The sequence below is a fragment of the Dendrobium catenatum genome, unplaced genomic scaffold (genome assembly GCF_001605985.2).
Source record: "Dendrobium catenatum unplaced genomic scaffold, ASM160598v2 fragScaff_scaffold_772, whole genome shotgun sequence".
In the NCBI taxonomy this organism is placed as follows: Eukaryota; Viridiplantae; Streptophyta; class Magnoliopsida; order Asparagales; family Orchidaceae; genus Dendrobium; species Dendrobium catenatum.
Window position 1 is genome coordinate 1,397,486 of NW_021319234.1, and position 24,544 is coordinate 1,422,029.

Here is a 24,544-nt window from a genome sequence, read left to right on the forward strand (position 1 = left end):
TACCTTGACTCGCCGTTCGGAACGGAGAGTCTTTCTCACCTAAAACCGGCCTAAACACTGAAATAGAATTGAATCCTTCTTTCTTCTTATTATTTGTTTTCTTTCTATGTATATACTTCTGAAAATTGATAGATTGATTTCATAGATCTGTTCTTTCTAAGTCAGTTAGTTGATCGAGAAAGCTCCGCCCAGTAAGTGCTCTTCTAACTCCATCTACCTTATATAAATATTGGAGGGATTATGACTCCACTTGCTAGATACATATGACAGTGTTGCTTAACCTTCCTCTTTTACTTTTAGCAAGTGAGATCATAATTCCTCTAACATTTATAATGGGCAAATGGGGCTAGAATAATACATTTAGGGCCTTTGAAACATCACAAAAAGTGCACTTTTCTAGATACTAAAATAAAACTTCTCTGTAGCCATGAAATGTAGAATGTAAACAATGCAACAGTACTTAATGTTAAATATTCAATACAATATACATAAAATGCATAAACTGCTAGTAAAGCCACAATTCTTGTAGAGCTGAGTACTCATTGAATTATTTATTTTTAATTTCTAATTTCAAAGGAATATTCTCCTACACATTCCAAGACTTTTATATAACTACTACTATTATTAGAAAACTCTCAATTTAATAATATACCCAGAAATTTATACGAAAAAAAATTAATGGTTGAAAACTCAATTGCATAGTCAAAATGTTCATGATAAAAAGATAATAACATACCAAAAATTATAAGATGAAAATTTCATAAAACTAAATAAATTTATTTGAATTGAAATTAGAGATAGGGTTTAGGAGTCTGCCTCAAGCTATATAATTTCTTGAATTAGCCTAATTGACAAATCTCAGACTTTGGCCTTCGAATCTCTCTCCCTCTCTTTCTATTCCTCCTCTTCATCTCTTCTCTGGCAAGGCTGGGGTGGTGAGTGAATGAGCAAATGGTTTGAGATATTTTTAACATTAAATTTTCACTATTTTGATCTAGCGTTGTGGCAGCCAACTTTCCCAGTGCCACAGGGCCCAACTTTCACATTGCTATTGCACTCCATAGAATCTTTTAGATGCTCTATGAATATGCTCACCTATGACAACACCTCGACAGTGCTTCCTAGCGCTGTCTTGTTTGCCCAAAAACCAGAGAGCTCAGCACTTAGGCGTCGTATCCTCTAGCATCGCGACACCCATAGAACAAAAATTCAAACTTGGATTTTTCACCTTTTTTATTCCAACCCTTTGTTTCTCTCTACCCCATTCAACATTCTAAGACTTATAAGTGTCTATTAACTTACAAATTAAGGATTAATTATAGAAAATTACAAGGATTTGATGAGGATATCATGTGGTAGGTTGGTGTGATCATGGGCAGAGGGAGGGGGGGGGAAAATATTAAAATTTACAGGATAGTATGGGTGATAAGAATAAAATATATGAGTGATATATTTGATATTAAAATTTTATGTGAGTGATATAAATATAATATTAAAATTTTGAGTACTAGATATACAAATAATATGAAATAAAATGATAATTTATCATTTATTCTTAAATAACAATCATTTATGATTGCACATGGATTTGCCTTTGCGTTTATCATTGATCATTATATAATTATTATTTCCAACTTTTAGGAATTTCATTCCATTTGTTCTTATGATCATTTATTGTTGCGGATTAGAATATATGCGGCGGTAGAATGAAAAATATAACGTCTTAGCAATTCAAGTATATTCAGCACACCAACAGAAAATTAAGGAAGAGAAACACCGGAAACTTTTTTTACGTGGAAAACCCGAAAGGGAAAAACCACGGGGCCTGGCCCAGATGAGAAATTCCACTATGTTTGGGTTGATTACATGGTTTGATTCAATCTTTTACTTGGAGACTCTGGAATTACAACAGGTTAATAATCAGACAGAAATCTGACGATGATTGATGAATCGACCAAAATAAGGTAGTGGTTGGGAAGAGCTTTAGCGACAGTCCAGAAGAAAATTCAAGCGATGGTTGGCCAGAAAATTCTGGTGGTGTTCGAGAGGAACTCCGACGGTGGTCGAAAAACTCTGGCGGTAGTAGGCAGGAACTCCGGTGGTGGTCGGAAGGAACTTCGGCGATGGTCTGCAGGGACTCCGGCGGTGGTCGGCAGGGACTTCGGTGGTGGTCGGCAGGACTCCGGCGATGGTCGGAAGAAACCGGCGGTGGTCGGCAGGGATTACGGCGGTGGTCGGTAGGGACTCCGGCGGTGGTCGGCAGGGATTACGGCGGTGGTCGGTAAGACTCCGGCGGTGGTCGGCAGGGATTCCTGCGATGGTCGGCAGGAACTCCGACGGTGGTCGATGGAAAGAGAGCTCCCAAATTCCTCCTTTCCTTCCCCTCTTCTTCCTCCCTCTCATGAGAAGAGTAGGGGCTATTTATAGTTTTTTGAGAGTGACATAGCTTATAAATATATGGAGGATCAAGGTCAAAATGGGAGTAGTTTGAATGGACGGTCAATATTGATCCCCTTGATCATTGACCGTTTATTGTTCAATTGGACGCCTTAATGATTTCAGAATTCAGTGATCTTGGGCTCGTTGGATTCGTCTCATCGAGCCGCTCGATTTGACTATAAGAATGTCACATTTGAAAACTGTTTGGTAATCCAAATTGTGCTTTGAACCCTTCAACAGCGCTTCAAACCCTTGTTTTGGACCCATTCGGGCTCGGATTGAGTTTAATTTAGTGTCGTTGGGCTCGTCTTCTTGAGACGTTCAATTCGATTATAAGTTCGTTGAAATTGGAGTTCATATGGTCCCATATCTAATTTTGGAAACTTTTAACTCAATTTTTCATCAAGATTCGTACCTGTTCAAGATAATTTTTGGTGACATATCATTTATTATTGATCATTAGCTCAAAAATAATCCCAAAAATTACTCTAATATCAATTTAATAAGAAACAATAGAAAAAAAAAATATAATAATTGCTGAAATCAAAATTTCAGCGGAATATCAATGCATAATCATATTTAGTGAATAAAAAAATAATGAATATATTTTTTCAATTAAAATTATCATGTGGTATATAAACTTAAATTATAGGCACACTTCGCATTAAAATATCACACCTACAAAGCTGTATGTGTCTCGTAAGATTCTGTTTTCGGGACCCAATATCTCTCTTCCTTACTGGTTCTCGACCTACTCGAACCCGTCTCCACCTCACGCCGTTCGCTGTCATCTATGCCGCCGCTCTGATTTGTCGCCGGCGATCCGCTTTCCATGGCTGTCACTACAGTCTTCAAAGCTGATCACTGCGCATTCTTCCCTCTCTCCATCTGTCCATGTCACCGCCGTGCCGCCCCAAAAGCCGTCGCCTTTGCCCGTCTCCCCTCGGCCCGCCGCCTTCGCCTCTCCCTCCTCTGCGCACGCCGCGTTTACTCCGCTTTCGTTTCGTCATCTGGTGGTACCCAACTGGATTCCCACGAGCATAAGCCCCAGACAACTGAGGCATTCTCTTTTCATTCGATCATTTCATTCTCTTCCAACTTATTTTACTCTTGGAGTTGGTGTTAGGGTTCCGATTTGGGTTATATGCAGGCTACGGAGGCATTGTTTATCGAGCCAGAGCAGCAGAAGGATGGGGGCCAACTAAGGAAGCGAGTGTTTTCCGGGCTCGCTATTGGGATTGGAGGGGGCGGCGTGGTGGTGGCTGGAGGATGGGTGTTCACTGTTGTTGTGGCTGTTGCCGTATTTGCTGCTGCTCGTGAGTACTTTGAGTTGGTGAGAAGCCAGGGGATGGCTGCGGGGATGACGCCGCCTCCCAGATATGTGTCAAGGGCTTGCTCGGTTATCTGCGCGTTGATGCCTGTGCTAACAGCGTAAGTTTCTGGCTTTCAATGTTCTTTCTTGCGGAGATTTCGTGTGCTGGTAGAGTATAAACATCTTGCATGTTGAATTGTTTCTGTGTATAGTGCCCAACCTGAGGGTTAGTCCTTTGGGATGGACCTCCAATGCTCAAGTTAATGACCAAATTCTTGAAATCTAGTATGAACATCTTACTTAGTCTTACTCTATGTTATATCTTTATTATGGCATATCCTATCCTCTGAGTGCTGAAACGCATGAACAGGGGCAATATGATAATTGGGTTGAGAGTGCGAAAAATGAATTGGCCATAGAAGATAAACAGGATCAACAAAAAGCATGAGAGGTGTGGTATTCACAACAACAACAAAAATTGCGCCAAAATGGATGAGGAATTGCAAGACGTAATTGTTGATATACAGCAAAACAAACAGAGCAAAGAAAAGCAGAGAGAATAGAAAAGACTTCATTGATTATTTCACAGTTACAACAAATATATAGAGGAAGATACAATGTTGAGGTTAATGCTGATGTGGCAAGATAGCTGCCACATGTGTAAGAAAATACAATACATTCTTGCTTACATGCCCCCTCAAACTGATGATGCTGTAGTAGCGATCAGTTTGCTATATAGTAATTTAAAGCAACTTATAGGAAGTGACTTGGTGAATATATCTGCAATTTGATCATTTGTACATATATGATGGACTGATAGATGCTTGGATTGAATGTAGTCATGGATGAAATGACAGTCCACGTCAATGTGTTTGGTACGAGCGTGGTAGATGGGATTGTTTGCTAATGCAATTGCAGACGCGTTATCGCAATAAATTGTGGTTGGTTTAGTTTGTGATATATGAAAGTCTTCTAGCAGATGACGTAACCAAATGACTTCAGAAGCTTCTGCTGCTAGTGCTATGTATTCTGCTTCAGTCGACGATCGTGCTATAATATTTTGCTTTTTGACTTGCCAAGAGATGAGTTACTTGCCCAAGAAATTGCAATATTCTGTTATGGATTTGCGATCTTTAGAGCTGCTAGCCCAATCGACATCTACGAACCCATGAAGTGTGAGGTCATCTTTGTTTAAAGGTATTCCGATGTTAGTTGTACCGTGAATGTAGCGTAGTAGTCGCTTGAGTGCGTCAAAATGGTTGTTGAGATGCCGATGCATGTGTTGGCTTAGCTGATGAACGACAAATTGTATATCAGGACGAGTCAAGGTGAGATATTGTAATGACCCAATCAGATGACGATATAACTGAGGATTGGAGAAGTCATGTTCGGAGGTAGGAGTAAACACCGTCTTGCATGAAGTGGGAGTGGATACCGGTTTTGCATTTTGCATACCGGCTCTTTCTAGAATACGGTTGGCATATTGTTGTTGATGTAGTTGAGTGTTGTTAACAGTTGCAACTGCTTCAATGCCAAGGAAGTGCGTCAAGGATCCGAGATATCACATTTGAAATTTTTCATGAAGGTTGGAGAGCAGCCGATTTATCTCGGTTTGTGAGTTGCCGGTGAGGAGGATATAGTCGACGTAGATTAAGATGTACACGCGTGTAGAGCCCATTTTATACGTTAGTAGTGATGGGTCATAAGTGTTGATTATAAAATCAAAATTTTGAAGATGAGTGGGGATAGTAGCGTACCATTCTCGTGGGGATTGTTTAAGTCCGTATAATGCTTTGTTCAGTTTGTAGATGTAGTTAGGATGAAGTGAATCTTGAAATCCTGGTGGTTGCTGTATATAAACTGTGTCTGAAAGGGTGTTATGTAAGAAGGCGTTGGAAACATCTAGTTGATGGATTTCTCATTTGTAGTGCAGAGCGATGAGAATAAGGACTCGTACGGTAGGCATTTTGGCTACTGGACTAAACGTCTCTGTGTAGTCAAGACCATGTTCTTGATTAAAACTTTTTGCTACGAGTCGAGCTTTGTATTTGGCCACTGTTCCATTAGAGTTAAGTTTGGTAAGAAAGATCCATTTACAGCCAAGAATGTTTTGATTTGGTAGAGGCGGAATAAGATCCCGCATAGCTTGAACTTGTAAGGCTTAAAATTCTTATGACATGGCTGATCGCCAATGTTCACTTTTAACAGCCTAATTGTAGGTTGTTGGTTCAGCAGGTTGAAGGATGTGAGATAGGTCGAATATTTATTTTGGCTTGCTGTGACCAATTTTTGAACAAGTTACCATGGGATGGTTGGTGATTTGAGATGAGGGTGCAGTGACTTGTTGCGGCTGAGCGAGTGGGGAAGACACGGATTGAGATTGTTGATTTGTCAGAGGGACGGTATCAGGTGCAGGAGGAGAGGGAGCCGAGTATCTATATGAAATTGAATTTGCTTTGTGTCGGGTGGGTGGTAGAGTTGATGTAAGAGAAGTGGGTAAACCTGTTGTTGGAACTAGGAGTAAGGGAGGTGTGGTGTGAGATTGGGGAAGGGATGTTGTGGTTGAATGAGAAGATTGAGAGAAAGGAAAAACGACTTTATTGAAGACAACATGACGAGTGGTGTAGATCTTGTTGTTAACAAGATCCAAGCAACGATAACCTTTTTGAAATTGGGCGTAGCTGATGAAGACACAGGGATATGAGAGATGAGACAATTTGTTAGGAGAATAAGGTTTTAGCCAAGGGTAGCATAGGCATTCGAAAACCTTTTGGTGCTCGTAGTTGGGTTGTTTGCGATATAAGATTTCATAAGGAGATTTGTTATAATTGTTGGGAGATGGTAGACAATTAATGAGATAAGTGGCGGTGACGAGCGTGTCGACCCATAGATGTTGGGGAAGAGAAGCAGTGGTGAGGAGCGATCTAATTGTTTCAGTTAGATGGTGATGCTTGCGTTCCGCTACCCCGTTTTGAGGTGGAGAGTATGGGCCAGTGAACTGATGAATGATTCCGAAATTCTTTAGAAGAGTATTGAATTTATTGTTACCAAATTTGCCACCCCCGTCAGTATGAAGAATGCAAATATTAGTACGAAATTGACATGAATCATTCTTTGCAATTCAAGAAATACATGAAGAACATCGGATTTATGAACTAAGGGATAAACCCAAGTGTATTTAGAAAAATCGTCAATAAATGAAACATAGAACCTATATCTTTGAGTTGAGTTCGAAGGGAGGGCCCCCAGACGTCAGAGTGAACAAGATCAAAAGTAAACTTGCTACTATTTTGAGAAACATTAAAGGGTAGTCGATGAATTTTAGTCATTTGGCAAACATTACACATAGGTTTGGTGGAAGAAATACAAATATTAGAAAATTGTTTTGCTAAGCTAGTCAAAGTATTGGTGGAGGGATGGCCAAGTCGTTGGTGCCATAGATCCGGAACGGCTTGAACAAAGATGAGAGCGAGCATAGGCGTAGAAGTGGAAGAAGCTTTGACTTGAAGCGGGTATAGTCCGTTAATACATGAACCCGTGAGAAGAGTTTGGTGGGTCCTTTGATCCTTAATAGCATAGCCATGAGAAGAAAAGGTTATAGTGCAATTGTTATCAATAGCAAGGCGATTAACATATAAAAATTGAATGAGAGATTCATAACTAAATTGATATGAGAGAGTTGAAGACTACCGTGGGGAGTAGGAAGAATACCTTTACCTGTATTGTGGTTGGTAAGTTGTTGTCCATTGTTAAGAATAACCTAATTGGAACCGGTGTAAGGGTGGGAGGTTTGGAAGTGGCTAGGATCGGAAGTGAGATTGGTAGATGCGCCACTATCAAGATACCATTAGTGCGGTATGGTTGGTGATGGAGAAGTGAATAAGGACGTGTTGGCAGGTTCTGTTGTGTATTGATCGTCATGGCGGTGCCAACATTTTATTGTTGAGTGTCCGAATTTGCTGCAGATTTGGCAAGTGACGGAACATCTTGTAGATTTTCTTCCACGATTAGAATTTGAGTTGTTTGCTAGCATTTGATTGTTAGATGAGGAGAAACCACGAGTTTGGTTCGACCTGCCTCGAACACGACCGCGAGACGCTGTGAGAGCTATGGTGTTCCCGAAGATTTGAAGGTTTTGGAGTTCTCGGATGGTTTCATGTGCAAGATTTAGTTCCTCGCTGCATAAGAGCGTGTAAATATCGTTTAAACTTAACGATTGAAGGTTGGTACGAATTTTGGTCTTGAAAGCTTTGTAAGTTGGCGGGAGGCCGTCTAGTGTGTAGTGAATGACATATTCGACGTTGAGTGGAGCACCGGCGGCGGCCAGAGAATCAACTTTGGCCTTGATGTCTAGCAAGTATTGAGACATAGTTTTGTCTTTCATGGAGAGATAATGGAGTTCATGTTTGAGCTGGATGATTCTTGATCGTGTACTGGACTGGAGTCGACTATCGAGAGTTTGCCCAATGTTGCTGCAATGATCCACCGAGATGACGTAGGGAAGAATGATGGAAGAAATGACGGAGTACATAGCCACGACGAGGTTTTGATCCAAGAGAAGCCATTTGGTGAAACTGGGATTGGGGACGAGTTGTCCGACGGCGTCCTTCGTGGATCTTGGTGGAGTAGTGACGGAGCCATCCAGAAATCCTTCATAGCCGTTGGCGCAGAAGATCTTGAGAATTTGATATCGCCAAAGAGGATGATTATCGGGGGTGAGAGATTGTGAGATGGTTTTCTTGATGTTATTCATCAAGAATTTCAAGGATGAAGGGATTGAAGAAGGCGGCTTGAACTGAGCGGAGGCGCCATCGTCGGATTGAAGCGAAGAATAGGTTGCGGTGGAGTTTTCCATGGGAAAACAAACGAACCATAGAGAAGAAGATGGGAAGGAAGAAGGAAGGGGAATCACGATAGCTCTTATACCATGTTGATATCGAGCGAAACAAATAGAGCAAAGAAAAGCAGAGAGAATAGAAAAGACTTCATTGATTATTTCACAGTTACAACAAATATATAGAGGAAGATGCAATGTTGAGGTTAATGCTGATGTGGCAAGATAGTTGCCATGTGTGTAAGAAAGTACAATTCATTCTTGCTTACATTAACTACCAATTTAGCTTTTGTCGCCGACCCCATCCGTGTCTTCAATATACTTATGACACAACTTTATTCCTTATATGCACTGGATTTATTCTCATGATTCTTGATCACATGCCTTCTGGAGATCAATACAAGTCATATGAAGATCTTTTCTCAGCTATCTATCTTTTTCATTGATATTTTATTATTTTAACACAAGTTGCTTTCATACATCAAACCATATTTATTTTCCAAAATTTGTGTAGTTTTTATAAACCATTGTTGTTGGCCCAAAGCCTAGTGGAGTTATGTTGAGGCTTGGTATTGGTTGGGTAGCAAAATTATAAAATATATGTCTAAGCTTATACAAAAATTAAAATGTAAATGCGTCAATGCATTTATGTAAGTAAGCATATATGTATAGTTAGGTTGTAGTGCAACTAATGATATATATATACATACATACATACATACAAGATTTCATTCCTATGCATTCATGTGTGCGCGAGGAAGATGTGCGGCTGGTGCGTGAGATGGAGAGCAAGGACGTGCGAGCGTACCGATGCCAACTTATGTGTGGGCACATGCACACTTATGCGTGACAAAAAATTAATGCTTAATTCTCCTTAAAAATGCTTATTGGAATTATCAAACATGTCTGAAACCAAAAAATCTTTCTATTTAATGATATCCATCAATAAGAAAATAATTTTATAATAGAGGAACCATTTTGAAAATTTTCCAAATTCTTTTGAAGTACCTTTCATCTCATAGCCATGGTAAAAGTTAGCAATGAGATTCAAGTGTTTAGGAGTTTATATGAAATCACTTTCAAATAGCAACTTCATTTAATTAAGTAGTTTTTTTGCATAATCCGTGGAGAAATGAACTTTTGGTGGCTACAATGTTTTTGTAAACTATTGTCTTTGAATACTAATTTATAAAAAGTAGGTAAATCCCCTAATTTAACCTTCATTGACATAACCAACATGCTTGCTAAATAGCCAATTTGAAAGTTAGCATTGCATTATAAGGTGTTGATGCATATAAAGGGTCCGTTTGGGGAAGTTATTGTTGTCTATAAATTTAGTTTTAAAATTGTTACAGGAAATTTTGTTGCTGAATCAGTAATTGTGTTTGGAAAATCTAGTTGCTAGGTTGTTCTATTTAAATAAAATTTATTTGTTGTTTGGTTATGCTGCTATGCCACTGCTGCATCTATACTAATAGCTAAGACGCACTTATTCTCAAATGCTCATATAAAAAAGGTAATGATCATCAAAATATTCTTTTTTTAGAAAATGCTAATACTATGATATATATGATAATTCAAAGCAGTTATAACTTAATAAAAATATAGTTTTAAGGATAGTAATTTTAATAGTAAATGAATTAAAATATGTAATATGACCTTCCCTTCAAAATTAGTTCAATAGTCAAATAGAATAAAACTACTAAAAGCTAGTAATTTTAATAGAAAACTAAAAAATATTATATTGAAACATTAACTTGGGTTTTGGGGAAAAATATGTGAAATTTCTTGCCTCACTTGATCCTTCTAGAGAAGGAACTTTGATCGTTGTTGTTGTAAGAGCTTTAAGTCGCCGTTGGAAGGCAGTCGTTGGAGTTTGAGTTGTGACGAGGGGACGCTACTATTGAAGTTTCGAGTTGCCACTATGAAGAAGGTTTAGACCTTCTATATATCATCAAGATATAGTCAGTGGTTATTCTAACCTTTTATTTTATAACAAAGAGGACGTCACTGGAGTATTTATATATATATATATATATATAGAGAGAGAGAGAGAGAGAGAGAGAGAGAGAGAGAGAGAGAGAGAGAGAGAGAGAGAGAGAGAGGAGGATTGATGGCGGTGCTAATAAAGTTTGTTAGAACATCTTGTCTAAGAGGGGAGAAGCTATGAGTTTTTGGTGTAGGTTTAAGTCATAGAGAGGAGAGGAGCTATTGGAGAAAGTTAGGGCATCTTTGACTTTTATCTCATATGATTTTGGTAAAAACAGAAGCCGAAAAAGGTCACAACCCCAGCCATACCAGCCCAACCCCGGCCAAACTAGCCTTTTGGTTGGGTGGAACTAGGGGCAACAGAGGGGAAATTTAGTCCCCTTTTATGGAGCTAGGGGAGCTATTATTCATTATGTAAGGAGGAGAAATCAAGGGGGAGTTTTAGGAATGTTTCCTAATTGTGTTTATGCTGTTTAGGAATATTTTGATTGTGTTTATTGTGTGTAAGGGCTATTTAAGGGGGAGTTTTGTCTGGGTTAGAGGGTGTGCTGAGTTATTTTCTAGGGTTTGATGTGAGTTTCCTAGCGGCGGCTAGGATTTGTGGGAGGGCCGATCTACCTTTTGAATAGTAGATCAATTGTATCTTTCATTATTGTTGAAGTAGTAATAAAAAATCAGCCCCCATATTTGTATTCCTGCATTTTTTTTCTATCTATTTTATTGTTTTTACTTCCAAGATGCATCATTATCTATGGTTCTTAGCTCTTCAATTTTGGTAGGGAGACATAATATGCACACCAACACGGCAAAAAGGTGACATAACTCTTGATAGCTTTTGTATCCTTTTATTGCAAAGAAGAGTTCACATATTATTTATATTTTTTTAAAAAAATATGAAGAACTATAATTAAAAAGGAATGGATGGGCGTGTTCACAAAAGAAATGATTTTCTTACACATGGATTGGCTGTGATACATGTCACATAGACACCCTAATGAACTACACTTTTCCATATATTCTACTGATACTATGTTTTGCGCTGGTGTATAATTTCTTTTTGCAAGTTCTATCAACTGATGGCTTCCAAAATATTTACTGTTGATGTTTTCTCTCAATTTTCTAGGTACTTTGGTCACATAGATGTATCTGTAACATCATCAGCATTTTTAGTTGCAATGGCGTTAATTTGCCAGAGAGCAATTCCTCGTTTTTCTCAGCTAAGTAGTACCGTGTTTGGATTGTTCTATTGTGCTTACCTTCCTTGTTTCTGGGTTAAGCTTCGTTGTGGTCTGGCAGCCCCTGCATTGCATACAGGTAAGTTTTAAAGCTTGCATGTTGATCGCTTATCAATATGCGGAATCATAACTTATTCAATTTCTAATGTGATTTTATTAAGTACTAAAATATTTGTTTTGTTAAGGTTATTGTAATAATTTTTATTATTGTATTTTTGGGGTAACCAAATTACAAGTAAATGCTATGATAACCTGATGAAGAAACCAACTAATAAAACTTATCAAGAAAAGTGCACCAAAGCACCTGAAGAAGCAACAAGAAACAAATATTAAAAACAAAATAATCAACTATGAGAGCCGATAGCCTCAGTTGCACTGATAATCCCATAGCATAAGGACACTTGAAGTCTCAACCAAATCCTCCATAAATAGTCAAATGCAAGATCTTCAAAATTTGATGTAGTGATAACCCAGTTGATTCATTCTTGCAATCCAACCAGCAATAACATGATAAAGGTTGTAGCGAAGTCCTCGAAGACTTTAGCCCTTGGACATAATACAGTAACCTTTGCATCTGGCTATAACATCCAATTAATACTTGAAAAATGTCATTAACTTCAGCGCTAACTTTAGAAGAGCACATCAGTAATTACCGCTAAATACCATAAACATCAAACATATCCAAAATCTGATTTGAAAGTGGGTGTTAATTTCTTCGTTATAGAGGAAGCTGGCAGATTTCCATTTGCAAGATGATGGAAATTTTATGCCAGATGAAAATGAAGAAACGTTAGTATAGGGCTTATTGGAATTATATAGAACGGCATGAAATATGGTGAGATTTATTACCAAAAGGGTTGAAGATATTGGGACTAATATTAGCTTGGGCAACTTTAAAATAAGTAATTGTTGGAGCAGCAGGAACCTTATCAAAACTAGAGGAAAGAGTAGAGATATCAAAATTTAATGTAGAGGGAGTAGGTTGAGATGGATTCAAAGAAAATGACATGACTAACATAGAGATGAGAAAACCAAATCATAGACACTAATCATGTCAATGCTCGATGATGTTGGTACTAGATGAAAGCCTAAGATGAAAAACTTAAACCATAGTTGTTGGAAATGGCAAATTTGAGAGATTTATAGTGGTGGTTTTGACCAAAAACTACAAGAGCAGTTAGGAGCCTCCATGCAAGAGGACAATCAACTTAACCTCGTCAACAATTATGTTCTCATCATAAGTTTTACCACAACACATATCAGTGTGATGACATGATTGTGGAAGATCAAGTGCACCTCTTCATAGAAAATCATATCTGCCCAGCAAGAGAAGCTTTTCATAGATAAATTAACTCTTTTCATTTTTGTTTTGTTAAGAACTAGTGTTAAAATGAACTGCCTTTTGTACAACTGAGAAAACCACAATTCTAATGTGATTAGATAGAAAATTGTTTCCCTTTTTTGCATTTGGTTTTATGAGAAAATGTAATTAAGAATTTCTTTTTTGATAGATCTTAAGGGCTCTTTTCTTGATGTAAGATTTGGTCCTGTGTTGAGGCTAATTATTCAAATCAATAATGTTAAACCAACAAGTAAAGTTGTTAATGAACTCTAAAGAGTCATGATAATGACCTATTTACAAAAAGTTGATTTAAGGGAATCAAATGAGTTAGGATCATTTCGTTGATCAAGTTGCTATTGATGAAAACCAGCATAATTTGCATGTTGGGATTCCAATATCCTGTTGGTTATAACTTCTAGTTGCCCTTCATGAGTTGTCATGAACATTAACGAAGATATGAGAATGAGAAAGAATGACAAAGTTGTTATATATATATATAAAGTAGGTGGTTTTTTTTCTTTAAGATTTGAATATAAGATAAAAGATTCCAATTTTCAATCAATTATTGCTTGATTTTATTGGAAAGATTAAGGTTTTTGTTCACCCGGGTCATTACTTTTGAATGCTTTGTATAAAAAATCTAATATAAAAGATAGACTTGATACAGAAAAAAATTTCTATAATAGCTGGAAGCATCATCACAATTAGCCTTTTGCCATATATTTGAGATTATTACTATGAAATCTTCATTGTCCATTTTTTCCATCTTAGCACTGTTTAAAGTGTTAAAATTTATTCTTCACACATCATTTTGAACATTTTTTATCCTGTAAGTGTCTCTTTTCCTTACTAATACTATATAACTAATTTGACTCACTTGTTTAATGGTGCATTTTTTAATCATTCATTGTGTAGGTTCACATAATTATTATCTATTTATCTTCAATTGATGTCAATCAACCATTGTTCTAATATACCTTTTCTAAAATTTTCACACATCCATTATAGCATTCTCATTTTTGTTTTGCTCAATTTAGATATTAATGACTTTGTATTATCCAAAATTTATTTATCCTTAATCGAGAGTTCTCTCTTACATGTTAAGAGGATAATTTACTACGAGTGCCTGCGCTCATTGGAAGTAAGGACCCAGATATAATTAAACCTTGACACCGCCCTCATGAGAAATCTGGTTAACTACAATCTGACTCAAAGTAGATGATATCTTGCAACTGCAAAGTAGGATTCATGCCGATGCTTCATTTTTTCTTGAGCCAACAAATTTCTTTTTTTTTTTTAACTTTTATAACCTTGTGTACTTTTATAGTTAGTCTCCTAATTATTATACAATCTATTTCTATATTTTCTTAAAACTTCTATGATGATGTCCATAATGGAACTAGCCATCTTATCCCAAATTTGATTTGACTCAACTAAAAAAATCCAAATTGCCTCTTGTAGTATATAGTTTGAAAGATTAATAGTTTTTCTCCTTTCATTCCACCGCTTTATCATGAGAAAATTACTTTTTTCTAATGTAATCTTTATACTCTTTATACATTTATAACTATTATTTTGTGTTGTGTGGTCAAACTCTGTTATGGAATCATCTTACAATCTCAGCATTTTTTTTTCATTCCCTCCAATTCTAAGGAAGCCTGCTTGTGATTATGTGACTGTACTTTTGAATATAATTAAATCCTCTTCTCATTGCTTAAAAGATGTATTCACTATTATGAGATCATAAGCTACTATAAAATCAAGTGAAGCTTCTCCTATTACATTTTTATCTCTTTTTTCATATCCATCATGAATCCATTCACATCCCATCCTTTTATAACCTGTATATTTGCTTAAGATTACCCCAATAAATATCATTTATTCCTTGATATATTGCGATTGTTCATCTGTACCTTTTTAAAATTGATTATTTTAGACTTGTCTGGCTTGGGAAGCATAAGCACATTTGTAATGTCATCATCAAACATTAACTTAATGGAAATCACCCTATCACTAGCTTGATTAACTTCGACGATCATATCTATCAGCTCTTTATTCAATACCATCATAATCCTATTGTTATCAACATTTTCAATACATAATATCTTTTTACTTCCATCATATGATTGTATTTTTTTTCCCTTTCATTTTATAGTTTATTGCAACAACAACAACAACAAGCTTGATGTTGTTGTTGTAGTTTATTGCAAATAAGTAATATTTATTTTGGTTCTAATTATTGTATTTACTAATTCTCTTTTCTTTGCATTAGAAATCACCCCATTCCATGTAGCAGATCTAATCTTAGGGGATTTTTGGTTAGCACTAAAGAACCAAGTATTGCATTTCTTATCCCTAGCTTTTCTCATGACTTAAGTGCATCCTTTTTCCTTTCGTGCTCCTAAGTTTGGTTTGAGCAAGCTTGAGGAAACCCAAGCTTAAATGACAGCTTAACTTTATATAAATGTGAAATAATTAATAAACATAGAATTAACTTTATATAATATATATATATATATATATATATATATATAATTTATCACTTAATTACTCATAATAAGAAATCAACTATGATTTTTTTTTTTAATTATGATAGTTATGAATCTTAAGTGTTTGATGATTAATTATTCACTTAATAACTTATAATAGTAAAAAAATTAACTTTGAATAATAACATTTTCAATGAAGATAAATATGTAATAGTTAAGTTAGTTTATTGGTAACATTATTTAATATTTAAATAATATATAATAAGGATAATTCATGTTTGATTATAAATTATGACTCACTTTATGTTAAGCAAGCGAGCTGTAGTCAAAATATGACCAATAATTTTCTCAGCTCTTCTTGCCTTGCCTCAGCTTATCTTTTTTACCAACCAAACATTTTCAAGGGGCCATTTGGGATCACCTTTTGTTTTCATTTCATGGCTTTTTATTTTTATGTTATTTTGTTTGTGTTTTGTTATGAAATAAAATCTACTCGGTATCTTAAATATAGGTTATTTATAGTTTTATTGAATATGATATACGCCAATTTATCTTTTGATTTGAAAGAGAGCAATGGCACAATGACTGGAGGTCCTAGCGGATCATATGGAGGCATCGGCAATAGGCGTAGGGTTGACCTACAATGAGTGTAGTGCTAACCAACAATATGCATGGGGCGGGCTGACGATGGGTACAAGGTGGGCCATCATTGTTTGTGAGATTGATTGGTTGAGAATTCATATTTTGGAAACACTGAAAGGCCTAAATTTTTTTTTAGATGTTTTTAAAACAACTTGATTTGTTTAAAAAGCAAAACAAAAATACTAGCCAAGCATGTTTTGCCCAAAATAAATATAAAAATAAAAAATAAAAAATCATAAAGTGATGCCAAATAAGAGCCCTAATTTTAGACTTAGCCAACTCTTGCTTCTTACCTTAACAAGGCTAAGTTGTGGCGCGTCAATAAAGGTTGGCCTTTTAGCCAACTCTTATTTATTTTTCATCACAATGGAATTAGGTTTTGGCGTGCCACTTGTGGGTGACTTCCTAGCAAATCCTTACCTACTTCTCCCCACAATTAAGTTAGGTTGTAGTGCTTTCATTTGGCTAACACTACTACTAATATAATTCAAACTGAATTCATTTTAATAGTTTCACACTAATTTGTGATTAACCACCGATGTAACATCAATTCTCAACTCTTTTTCATTTGGCTATGGGACTGATAACAATAATCTTATACAATAGCTGTAATGATCAAGGAATGTATCCAAGATACTATAGTCTGATGCTCACCAAATAAAATCATTTTTCAGGGAACCATCAGCTTCAAAGTCAAATGAGTAATAACGTGTTAAGTTATGAGTATTTTTAATCACCAAATTATAAGTATTTTGATGGTTTGAAGGGACATCCATGAAATTTAAAGCATTGCATGGAATATTCGCTTCTTATTTGATTAATCTTAAGCTTATGATAGTATTAATGCAAACAGGGGCTCTATTAAGCGTTGATGTAAATGGCTTAGGTGGCACCTTTGATTGCTAGAAACTCACTTTTGCTTGCCTGTGTTGACTTGAGATTCGTTCTTATTGTATTCCTTCCCAGCAATATAAGGTCATAGCTTTTATGCCTTATCCTCTCTCAATTATGGTGCTTCCACGTCATCTACAGTTGCACATCCTTGGTCTAGCTCTAGAAGATGGAGTACTGTGGTGAGGGTGGAGAATGTAATCATACATGTGTGCTTACAATATGAAGTAATATAATAATAAATTAAGTGTAATGATCTCCAATTAAATGTTTTTTTTTAAGTCCTAGGTCTATGTTGTTGAAGCATTTTCATTTAAACATAATTGTAACATTCTTCTAATCTTTTTTATCATCTTGCTGTTTTTGAATTTGTTATTTGGAGCTATTGCTTGGTTTAAAATAAATTTATTGGTTTGTTAATGTTCTTGCTCTGTGATATACTTTTGCAGAATTAGGAAAATATTGGCCAATTCTTCTTGGTGGTCGTGCTCATTGGACTGTTGGACTTGTAGCAACCATTATTTCCGTTAGCAGCATAATTGCGGCAGATACATTCGCTTTTTTGGGTGGAAGGGTAATCTCTAGAATTTTATGACTGATTATAAAATGATATTTGAAGTTGAATTTATTGTGCATTTGCGTAAATTAATGGTTGAACTGTCAAGATGTGATTGTCTGATAGATATGAGTTGCAAGTAAATGATCTGAATTTTTAGTTAGAAGGATCTTTATTTTTTAGATGTTTGCTCCCCATGGCTATGCTCGCACTCTATAAACAAACTTTCTCTAGGATCATCCATCTGCATCTTTCTTGGATATGCCATCTCACATAAGGGCTAAAAATGCCATGTTTTGAACTTAGGTAAGAATTTCATCTCACATCATGTATTGTTTAACAAAAACATATTCCCTTTCTACAATTATTCTCCAAACACCCAACAAACCACTTCAATAGCTGCCCTCCCTCCCCTGACCCTCATCATGACCTCGAGCATATGCTTCCCACTACATGGTCACATGCTCTTCACCAACACGTGCCCCCACCTTAAACATGCACCTCACCACAATTTAGCTCACCCGTGCCATTTGCCAAATGCGATATGACCAAAGCACTATTGTATCTTTACAACTCTACCACCTGAACACTGCAATTGCATTTGGCCATCCAATGATCACTTAGCCTAAAGCCCAAACATATACTAAACATGAACCAAACAACCTCCAATGAATCTACGCGTGCTAGTTGCTACTCTACAACTGCCTGTGAAGTTCACTAACACATGGCTATGTCACAAGATTTCAAAGCCCAAGAGGAGCAAGGAACTTGGGTACTTGTCCCCCTATCACCCATGCAAAATCTCTTGGGCAGTAAGTGGACTTTCAAAAAAAAAAAAAACAACTAAGATGGATCTATGGCTAAACATAAAGTTAGGCTCATGGCATAAGGCTACAAACAAGAACATTACATTGATTATATTGAAACCTTCAGTCAAGTTCCCAATATGCCCACCATCCATGTTCTCCTTATCAATGCCCTTACTCGGAATTGGTTTATCACTAAACACAATATCTCTAATGATTTCCTCCACGGTCACCTCAACACAATAGTCTACACGGCTCAAACTCTCAACTTTCAATATGGACAGCTGATGCAGACATCATATCATGGAAAGTGTATCAGCAACTAGGATAACGATCTACGACTACGATCGAATCTCTTTAGTTGTGATTGATATATTATATTTTTTTATTAGTGTCATTTTCCACTTTTACCCTCACTTAAGGGACTAGATGCATGTAATCCCAAGGGGGCCATTTGGTTTTTTGTTTTGTTCTTGTATGAGGGACTATTTATTGCTGTCTTTTCCCTCTTATGGAATGAATGAATGTTAATGAAATTTCTTGTACTCTTTTGTTTGTGTGTGCGTTTGAGAGCTTTGGAAAGAAATCCCTAGGAGAGGGTACGCAGATCACTCACCAACCTTGAAAGCGTCCGGGTTCGTGGTTTTCTTCTTTTTTTTTTTCTCTATCCTTTCCTTCCTTCCTCCCCTTCCCCTTGCCGTTGGCTTTGGGTTTCCCAAACCCAAGACTGCCGGCCTCACTTCAAGCCCAAGCCCCACCACCGGCCAACACTCTTCTCCCTTCCCACCTAGCCACCGGCCATCCAAGGAGGATCATCCCTTGATTGGTTGACTCACGCAATTCCCAACCCCCCTCCCCCCCTACCTACCCCAAACCCTAACATAACTGCCGGTCATAGCAAGCCAAACCCTAGCCGCCACCTTCCAAACCCTAATTCCCTTCTCCCACATCTCACACCTCATCAACACTTTCCTTTTGCATAACTCCCACTTTGGAGAGCCTTAATTTTATAATTTCAATCAATTTTGAAATTTGAAATATTTCCTAAAATAAAAATCTATTTTAGAAAAGTCCCTTGAATTAAGCCCAAATCAAATTCAAATTGACTTGGCTTTAATTTCTCTTTCCCAGTTAAAGGATCTTGATTTGGTAAGCCATAACTCCTCCCCAAGCCCCCCAAGCCATGATGCTGCCGGCCCCTCCTTGTCCCCACCTCCTTAATGCTTTCCAAAATAAAAACCTCTCACTTGGGAGGGATTAAATACTTTCCTAGCTTAGATCATCTTCACTTTGGAAAGAATTCAAATTTCAAATTCCAATTAAATTGAATTTGAAATCCTTTCCTAAAGAGATTGATTTATTTTTGAAAGCTCTCAATTCCTCTAAAATCTAAAATTGATTAGAGATTTCTCTCTTACTCTCTTTCCCCAATTAGCAACCTAAGTTTGGAAGGAATCATGAATTCCCCAACAAGGTTTAAAATTGCGTATTCGGGTATTGAGGCGTTTTTCGTTCGTGAGGCGAGGCGTAAGCCTCAAGGCGATTTGAGGCGTAAGCCTCAAAATCAAAAAATTGCGTAAACATAAAATAATACATTTTGTATAAACGTTGTTCCCCAATTAACTCCCCATGCATGGCCGGCCCACCCTATCTCTTCTATCTAATTAATTCCCTATTCAGCTCTCAAATCAATTCCTGAATTTAATTCGTAGGAGGAGAGAACTTTAAGGAAAGCTCTTAATCCCATACTCCATCTTCTTCCCTTCAACGGATCAGCCAAGACCTTATTTTCCTGAACTGAGTTGCTGTCCAGGATTTGAAGCTTGTGGATCTGCTGTCCAGAGTCTTCCACAAGCCCAAAGTTGCTGCCCCTGCTGTTGTGGCTGCTGTCCAGAATTTTGAGGCCTGTGAAACTATTGTCCAACTTCTCCCACGAGCTCAAAATTGTTGTCCCAATGTTTTCTCTTGCTGTCCAGAAAATCTAGTAGCCTTCTAGTACTGTTTTGCCATCCGGAAGACTTCTGTTTGCTACCCAGAAGACTCCAATGGCTATCCAACGGCAGAGCATCATCAAGAACAACCACCACACTTCAGGGCTTCATCCGCACGCCACTAACCATGCCTAAGAATTTGACTATGGTAAACTCTTCCTCAAGTTCCCTATCTTCCTAATTTATTCTCATTTGTGGTTATAATTTGAGTCACAAAGTTCATGTTTACTCGCCTCTGCTAAAGCTTAGTGATTTAGGGAGTTGAGTGAGGGACCCTTGCATAGTGACTAATCTTATTGCTAGCATAAGAATTTTTGTTGAAAACCTTTCATGTACGCAAGATTATATTAATTAACTATTTTAGAATCTTAACTGCTACGCATGTGATTTGGCCTAAGCGTATTTTATCACCTTATTGTTTTGTCTTATCGTTAAATCAATATAAGTTTTGCTTACGATTGTTCTCTAAAATTTAAGCATGCAAGTTTCTTAATCAAATCATTTGTTGCATTGATGTTCTACATCAACAGCACCTTGAATCATCTCTATCCCCTTAAAAGCACTGTATGCGGTCTCAAGTAAGCCCGTCGACAATGGTTTATCACATTCACGAACCATCAATAGCATCTTAGGCTTGTCCCTAGCAGTGCACTGCTGATCACTCCCTACTACTCTACAAATTCCACTATGACTGCATGTACATCTTGATCTATGCAGACAACATCCTCTAAACTAGAAACAAGCCACAATAAATCTCTAAACTCTATTGAACTTGGCAACATCATTCCACATGGGAAACCTCGACACTCTCTCCCATTTCCTTTGCGTCACTGCATCGTAGGCCTTCTATTGCCTTTAGTTAAATCAAACTAGCTATGCCATGGAGCTACTCCAATGTTCGGGAATGCATGAGTGCAATCCAATGCAAAACTCCAACCTAGCTAAAACTCCCCTCATAGAAACCTTGTAATTTGAATGTTCCAATCATACATCATGTTGTCTACTCTTTGAATCCCTTTAGTATCTCACCGTGACAAGGCTTGACCTTGTTGTTGCAATCAATCACTTGTGCCAATACATGCATAAACCCCTTGACATTCATTATCAACACCTCAAATATTTGTCATTACATTCAAGGCACAACTCACTATGACCTTTTCATGTACCACGACTAACTACAACTTAGTGTATATGTTGAATCCAACTAGACCAAAGAGACCGTCACGACATAATATCAACCGCATGTTATTGCGCCTTTCTCGGCCTAATCCTCATCTATTGTTGTGTCAAGAAACATACCACAATGGCCAAATCATCCATTTGAAACAAAACATAAAAAACTAGACAACATAGCCGCATACCTTATTTGGCTTCATCATCTTTCTACAAGAATTTGACATCCCCCTCTCCAACCCTTCTATATTGTGACAACTTCGCCATTGCTCTCACCAACAACCCTATATTTCTTGCTCATGCCAAACATATTGAAATCAATTGTCGCTTCATATGCAACTGCATCAAGTCAAAGGAAGTCAACGTTCACCATGTTGCCTCTCAAGAGCAACTCACCATGTTGCCTCTCAAGAGCAACTCGCAGACTCACTGATGCAGACATCCAACCTTCCATGGCTATTCGAGGAGCTGAAGATCAACGGCTGTCATCGTCCCACGTTATCTTATATTTTAGTTGTAATTTTTAAATTTTTATTATGAATTTTCCGTTTTTACCCTCGCTTAAGAGGATCATCCTATGTAAGCCTTAGGGGCATATGTGTCTTATTTTAGTTTCTTAGGCCTGTATATAGAGGCCCTTTCTTATGTAATGGGATGATGAATTGTTAATGAAAATTTGTTTTTTGCGTTCTCTTTGTGAGTTCCATCTTTAGATCTCTTAGTGAGTTCTTTTTCTTTTGAGATCTCTTAGTGAGTTCTCTACTTTGTGTTCTCTTTGTGAGTGCATCCCTCTCCCAAATCTCTTAGTGAGTTTTGGGAAGAGTTAGATCTCTTTGTGAGTTCTAGACCTTCCAATTTTTCTTTGCGATCAATTAGTGTGAGAATTCAAGGAGAATTCGTCCATATCGCATTCTTTCTTGAACTCCATCCCCTCACCCGTTTCCACCAAGCACTTCCGCCGGCCACCTTGGGCTGCCTAGGCCACCGGCCACCACCACCTGAAAATTGGTCCAAGCCGCCGCCCCCTCTTCCCCAATTTTCCTTCCCCACCACTCCACCCGCCGGCCCCTCTTGGAGTTTTGAATTTGAAATTCAAAACTCTCATGAAGCTTTGATACTTTCCTAATTTAGCTCCTTAATTTGAGGTCTCCAAATTAATTAGATTTCAATTTGAATTTGAATTCAAATTGGTCTTAATTAATACCCTCTTATTAAGAAACTTCCCTAGCTTGAAAACCTGAAATATATTTCAGATTTTTATTTAAAGCTTTGTTAACCAAGTTGTCCCCACCTACTTAAGTTAAACATTTTCTCCCTCTCTATGCTTGGCCGGCCTTCCCCTTATTGTTTTCTATTTAATTGCCACATCACCACCTCTTAAATGCTCCTAAATACCTTTCCTCTCAACGTAACTGCAGCTTTCATTCCAGATTTCAAAATCTGAGATGGGAAATCAGGATTATTCCCTCTCATTCATTAACTCCAGCAGATTTGGGAAAGAATTCCCAAATCTGAGAATTCCCAAAATCTCAGGCAATTAAAGCATAATTTAATTCCTATCCCTTCAGGTGGAAACTGAGCCATCAATCCTTCCAAGGAGGCTGGAGTGGGCATTAGAGATTCCCTGGTCTCAATCAGCCGCCGCCTCTTCATTTGTTTTGCTTGGAATTATTTTCTCCAAAATCTCTCTGCTGCTGGCCGAACTCCCCATGCCTCTTTACTGGGTTGTCTCTCCTCAACTCTCTCTCTCTCTCACTCAACAACGTTGCTGGAATCAAGGCGTGAGGCTCCTTCAAATTTCCTTGATCCTAAGCCATTCCTCTCAGGTTTTGAATAAGAAACCTGAAGAAAATTTCAGATTTCTTGAGAGTATTTTTTCAGCTTTTGGAGAGGAGATCCTCTCCCTAGCAAAGCCTCCGCTTACGTTTCACATCAGTTTGGTATCAGAGCATGGTTACCTGGGGTGCGGACTCGACGGAGTCGAGCTCTTTTTTCACCCCGGAGAGAATGATGCGGACATCCAACCTTCCATGACTATCCGAGCTGAAGATCAAACGGCTGTAATCGTCCCACGTTATTCTTATATTTTAGTTGTAATTTTTAAATTTTTATTATGAATTTTCCGTTTTTACCCTCGCTTAAGAGGGGCGTCCTATGTAAGCTAGGGCATATGTGTCTTATTTTAGTTTCTTAGGCCTGTATATAGAGCTCTTTCTATGTCATGGGATGATGAATTGTTAATGAAAATTTGCTTTTTGCGTTCTCTTTGTGAGTTCCATCTTTAGATCTCTTAGTGAGTTCTTTTTATGTTGAGATCTCTTAGTGAGTTCTCTACTTGTGTTGTCTTTGTGAGTGCATCCCTTCCCAAATCTCTTAGTGAGTTTTGGAAGAGCTAGATCTCTTTGTGAGTTCTAGACCTTCCTCCAATTTTTCTTTGCGATCAATTAGTGTGAGAATTCAAGGAGAATTGTCCGGAATCCGCATTCTTTCTTGAACTCCATCCCCTCACCCGTTTCCACCAAGCACTTCCGCCGGCCACCTTGGGCTGCCTAGGCCACCGGCCACCACCACCTGAAAATTGGTCCAAGCCGCCGCCCCCTCTTCCCCAATTTTCCTTTCCCACCACTCCACCCGCCGGCCCCTCTTGGAGTTTTGAATTTGAAATTCAAAACTCTCATGAAGCTTTGATACTTTCCTAATTTAGCTCCTTAATTTGAGGTCTCCAAATTAATTAGATTTCAATTTGAATTTGAATTCAAATTGGTCTTAATTAATACCCTCTTATTAAGAAACTTCCCTAGCTTAAAAACCTGAAATATATTTCTGATTTTTATTTAAAGCTTTG

The 24,544-nt window shown here is 37.5% G+C and overlaps 1 protein-coding gene across 2 annotated transcripts in view; it reads left to right on the forward strand.

The window, feature by feature from the left end:
* Positions 1-3,120: 3,120 nt before the first annotated feature.
* The window catches only part of LOC110101752 (phosphatidate cytidylyltransferase 5, chloroplastic), a 31,178-nt gene continuing 9,754 nt past the window's right edge, over positions 3,121-24,544 (forward strand). For both annotated transcript variants that reach the window (XM_028696587.1, XM_020829797.2), the window contains exons 1-4: positions 3,121-3,499; positions 3,590-3,870; positions 11,698-11,888; positions 17,623-17,747. In XM_028696587.1, coding sequence (XP_028552420.1) covers positions 3,272-3,499; positions 3,590-3,870; positions 11,698-11,888; positions 17,623-17,747 — 825 coding nt within the window. In that variant the 5' untranslated portion in view covers positions 3,121-3,271. The remainder of the gene's footprint in view (positions 3,500-3,589; positions 3,871-11,697; positions 11,889-17,622; positions 17,748-24,544) is intronic.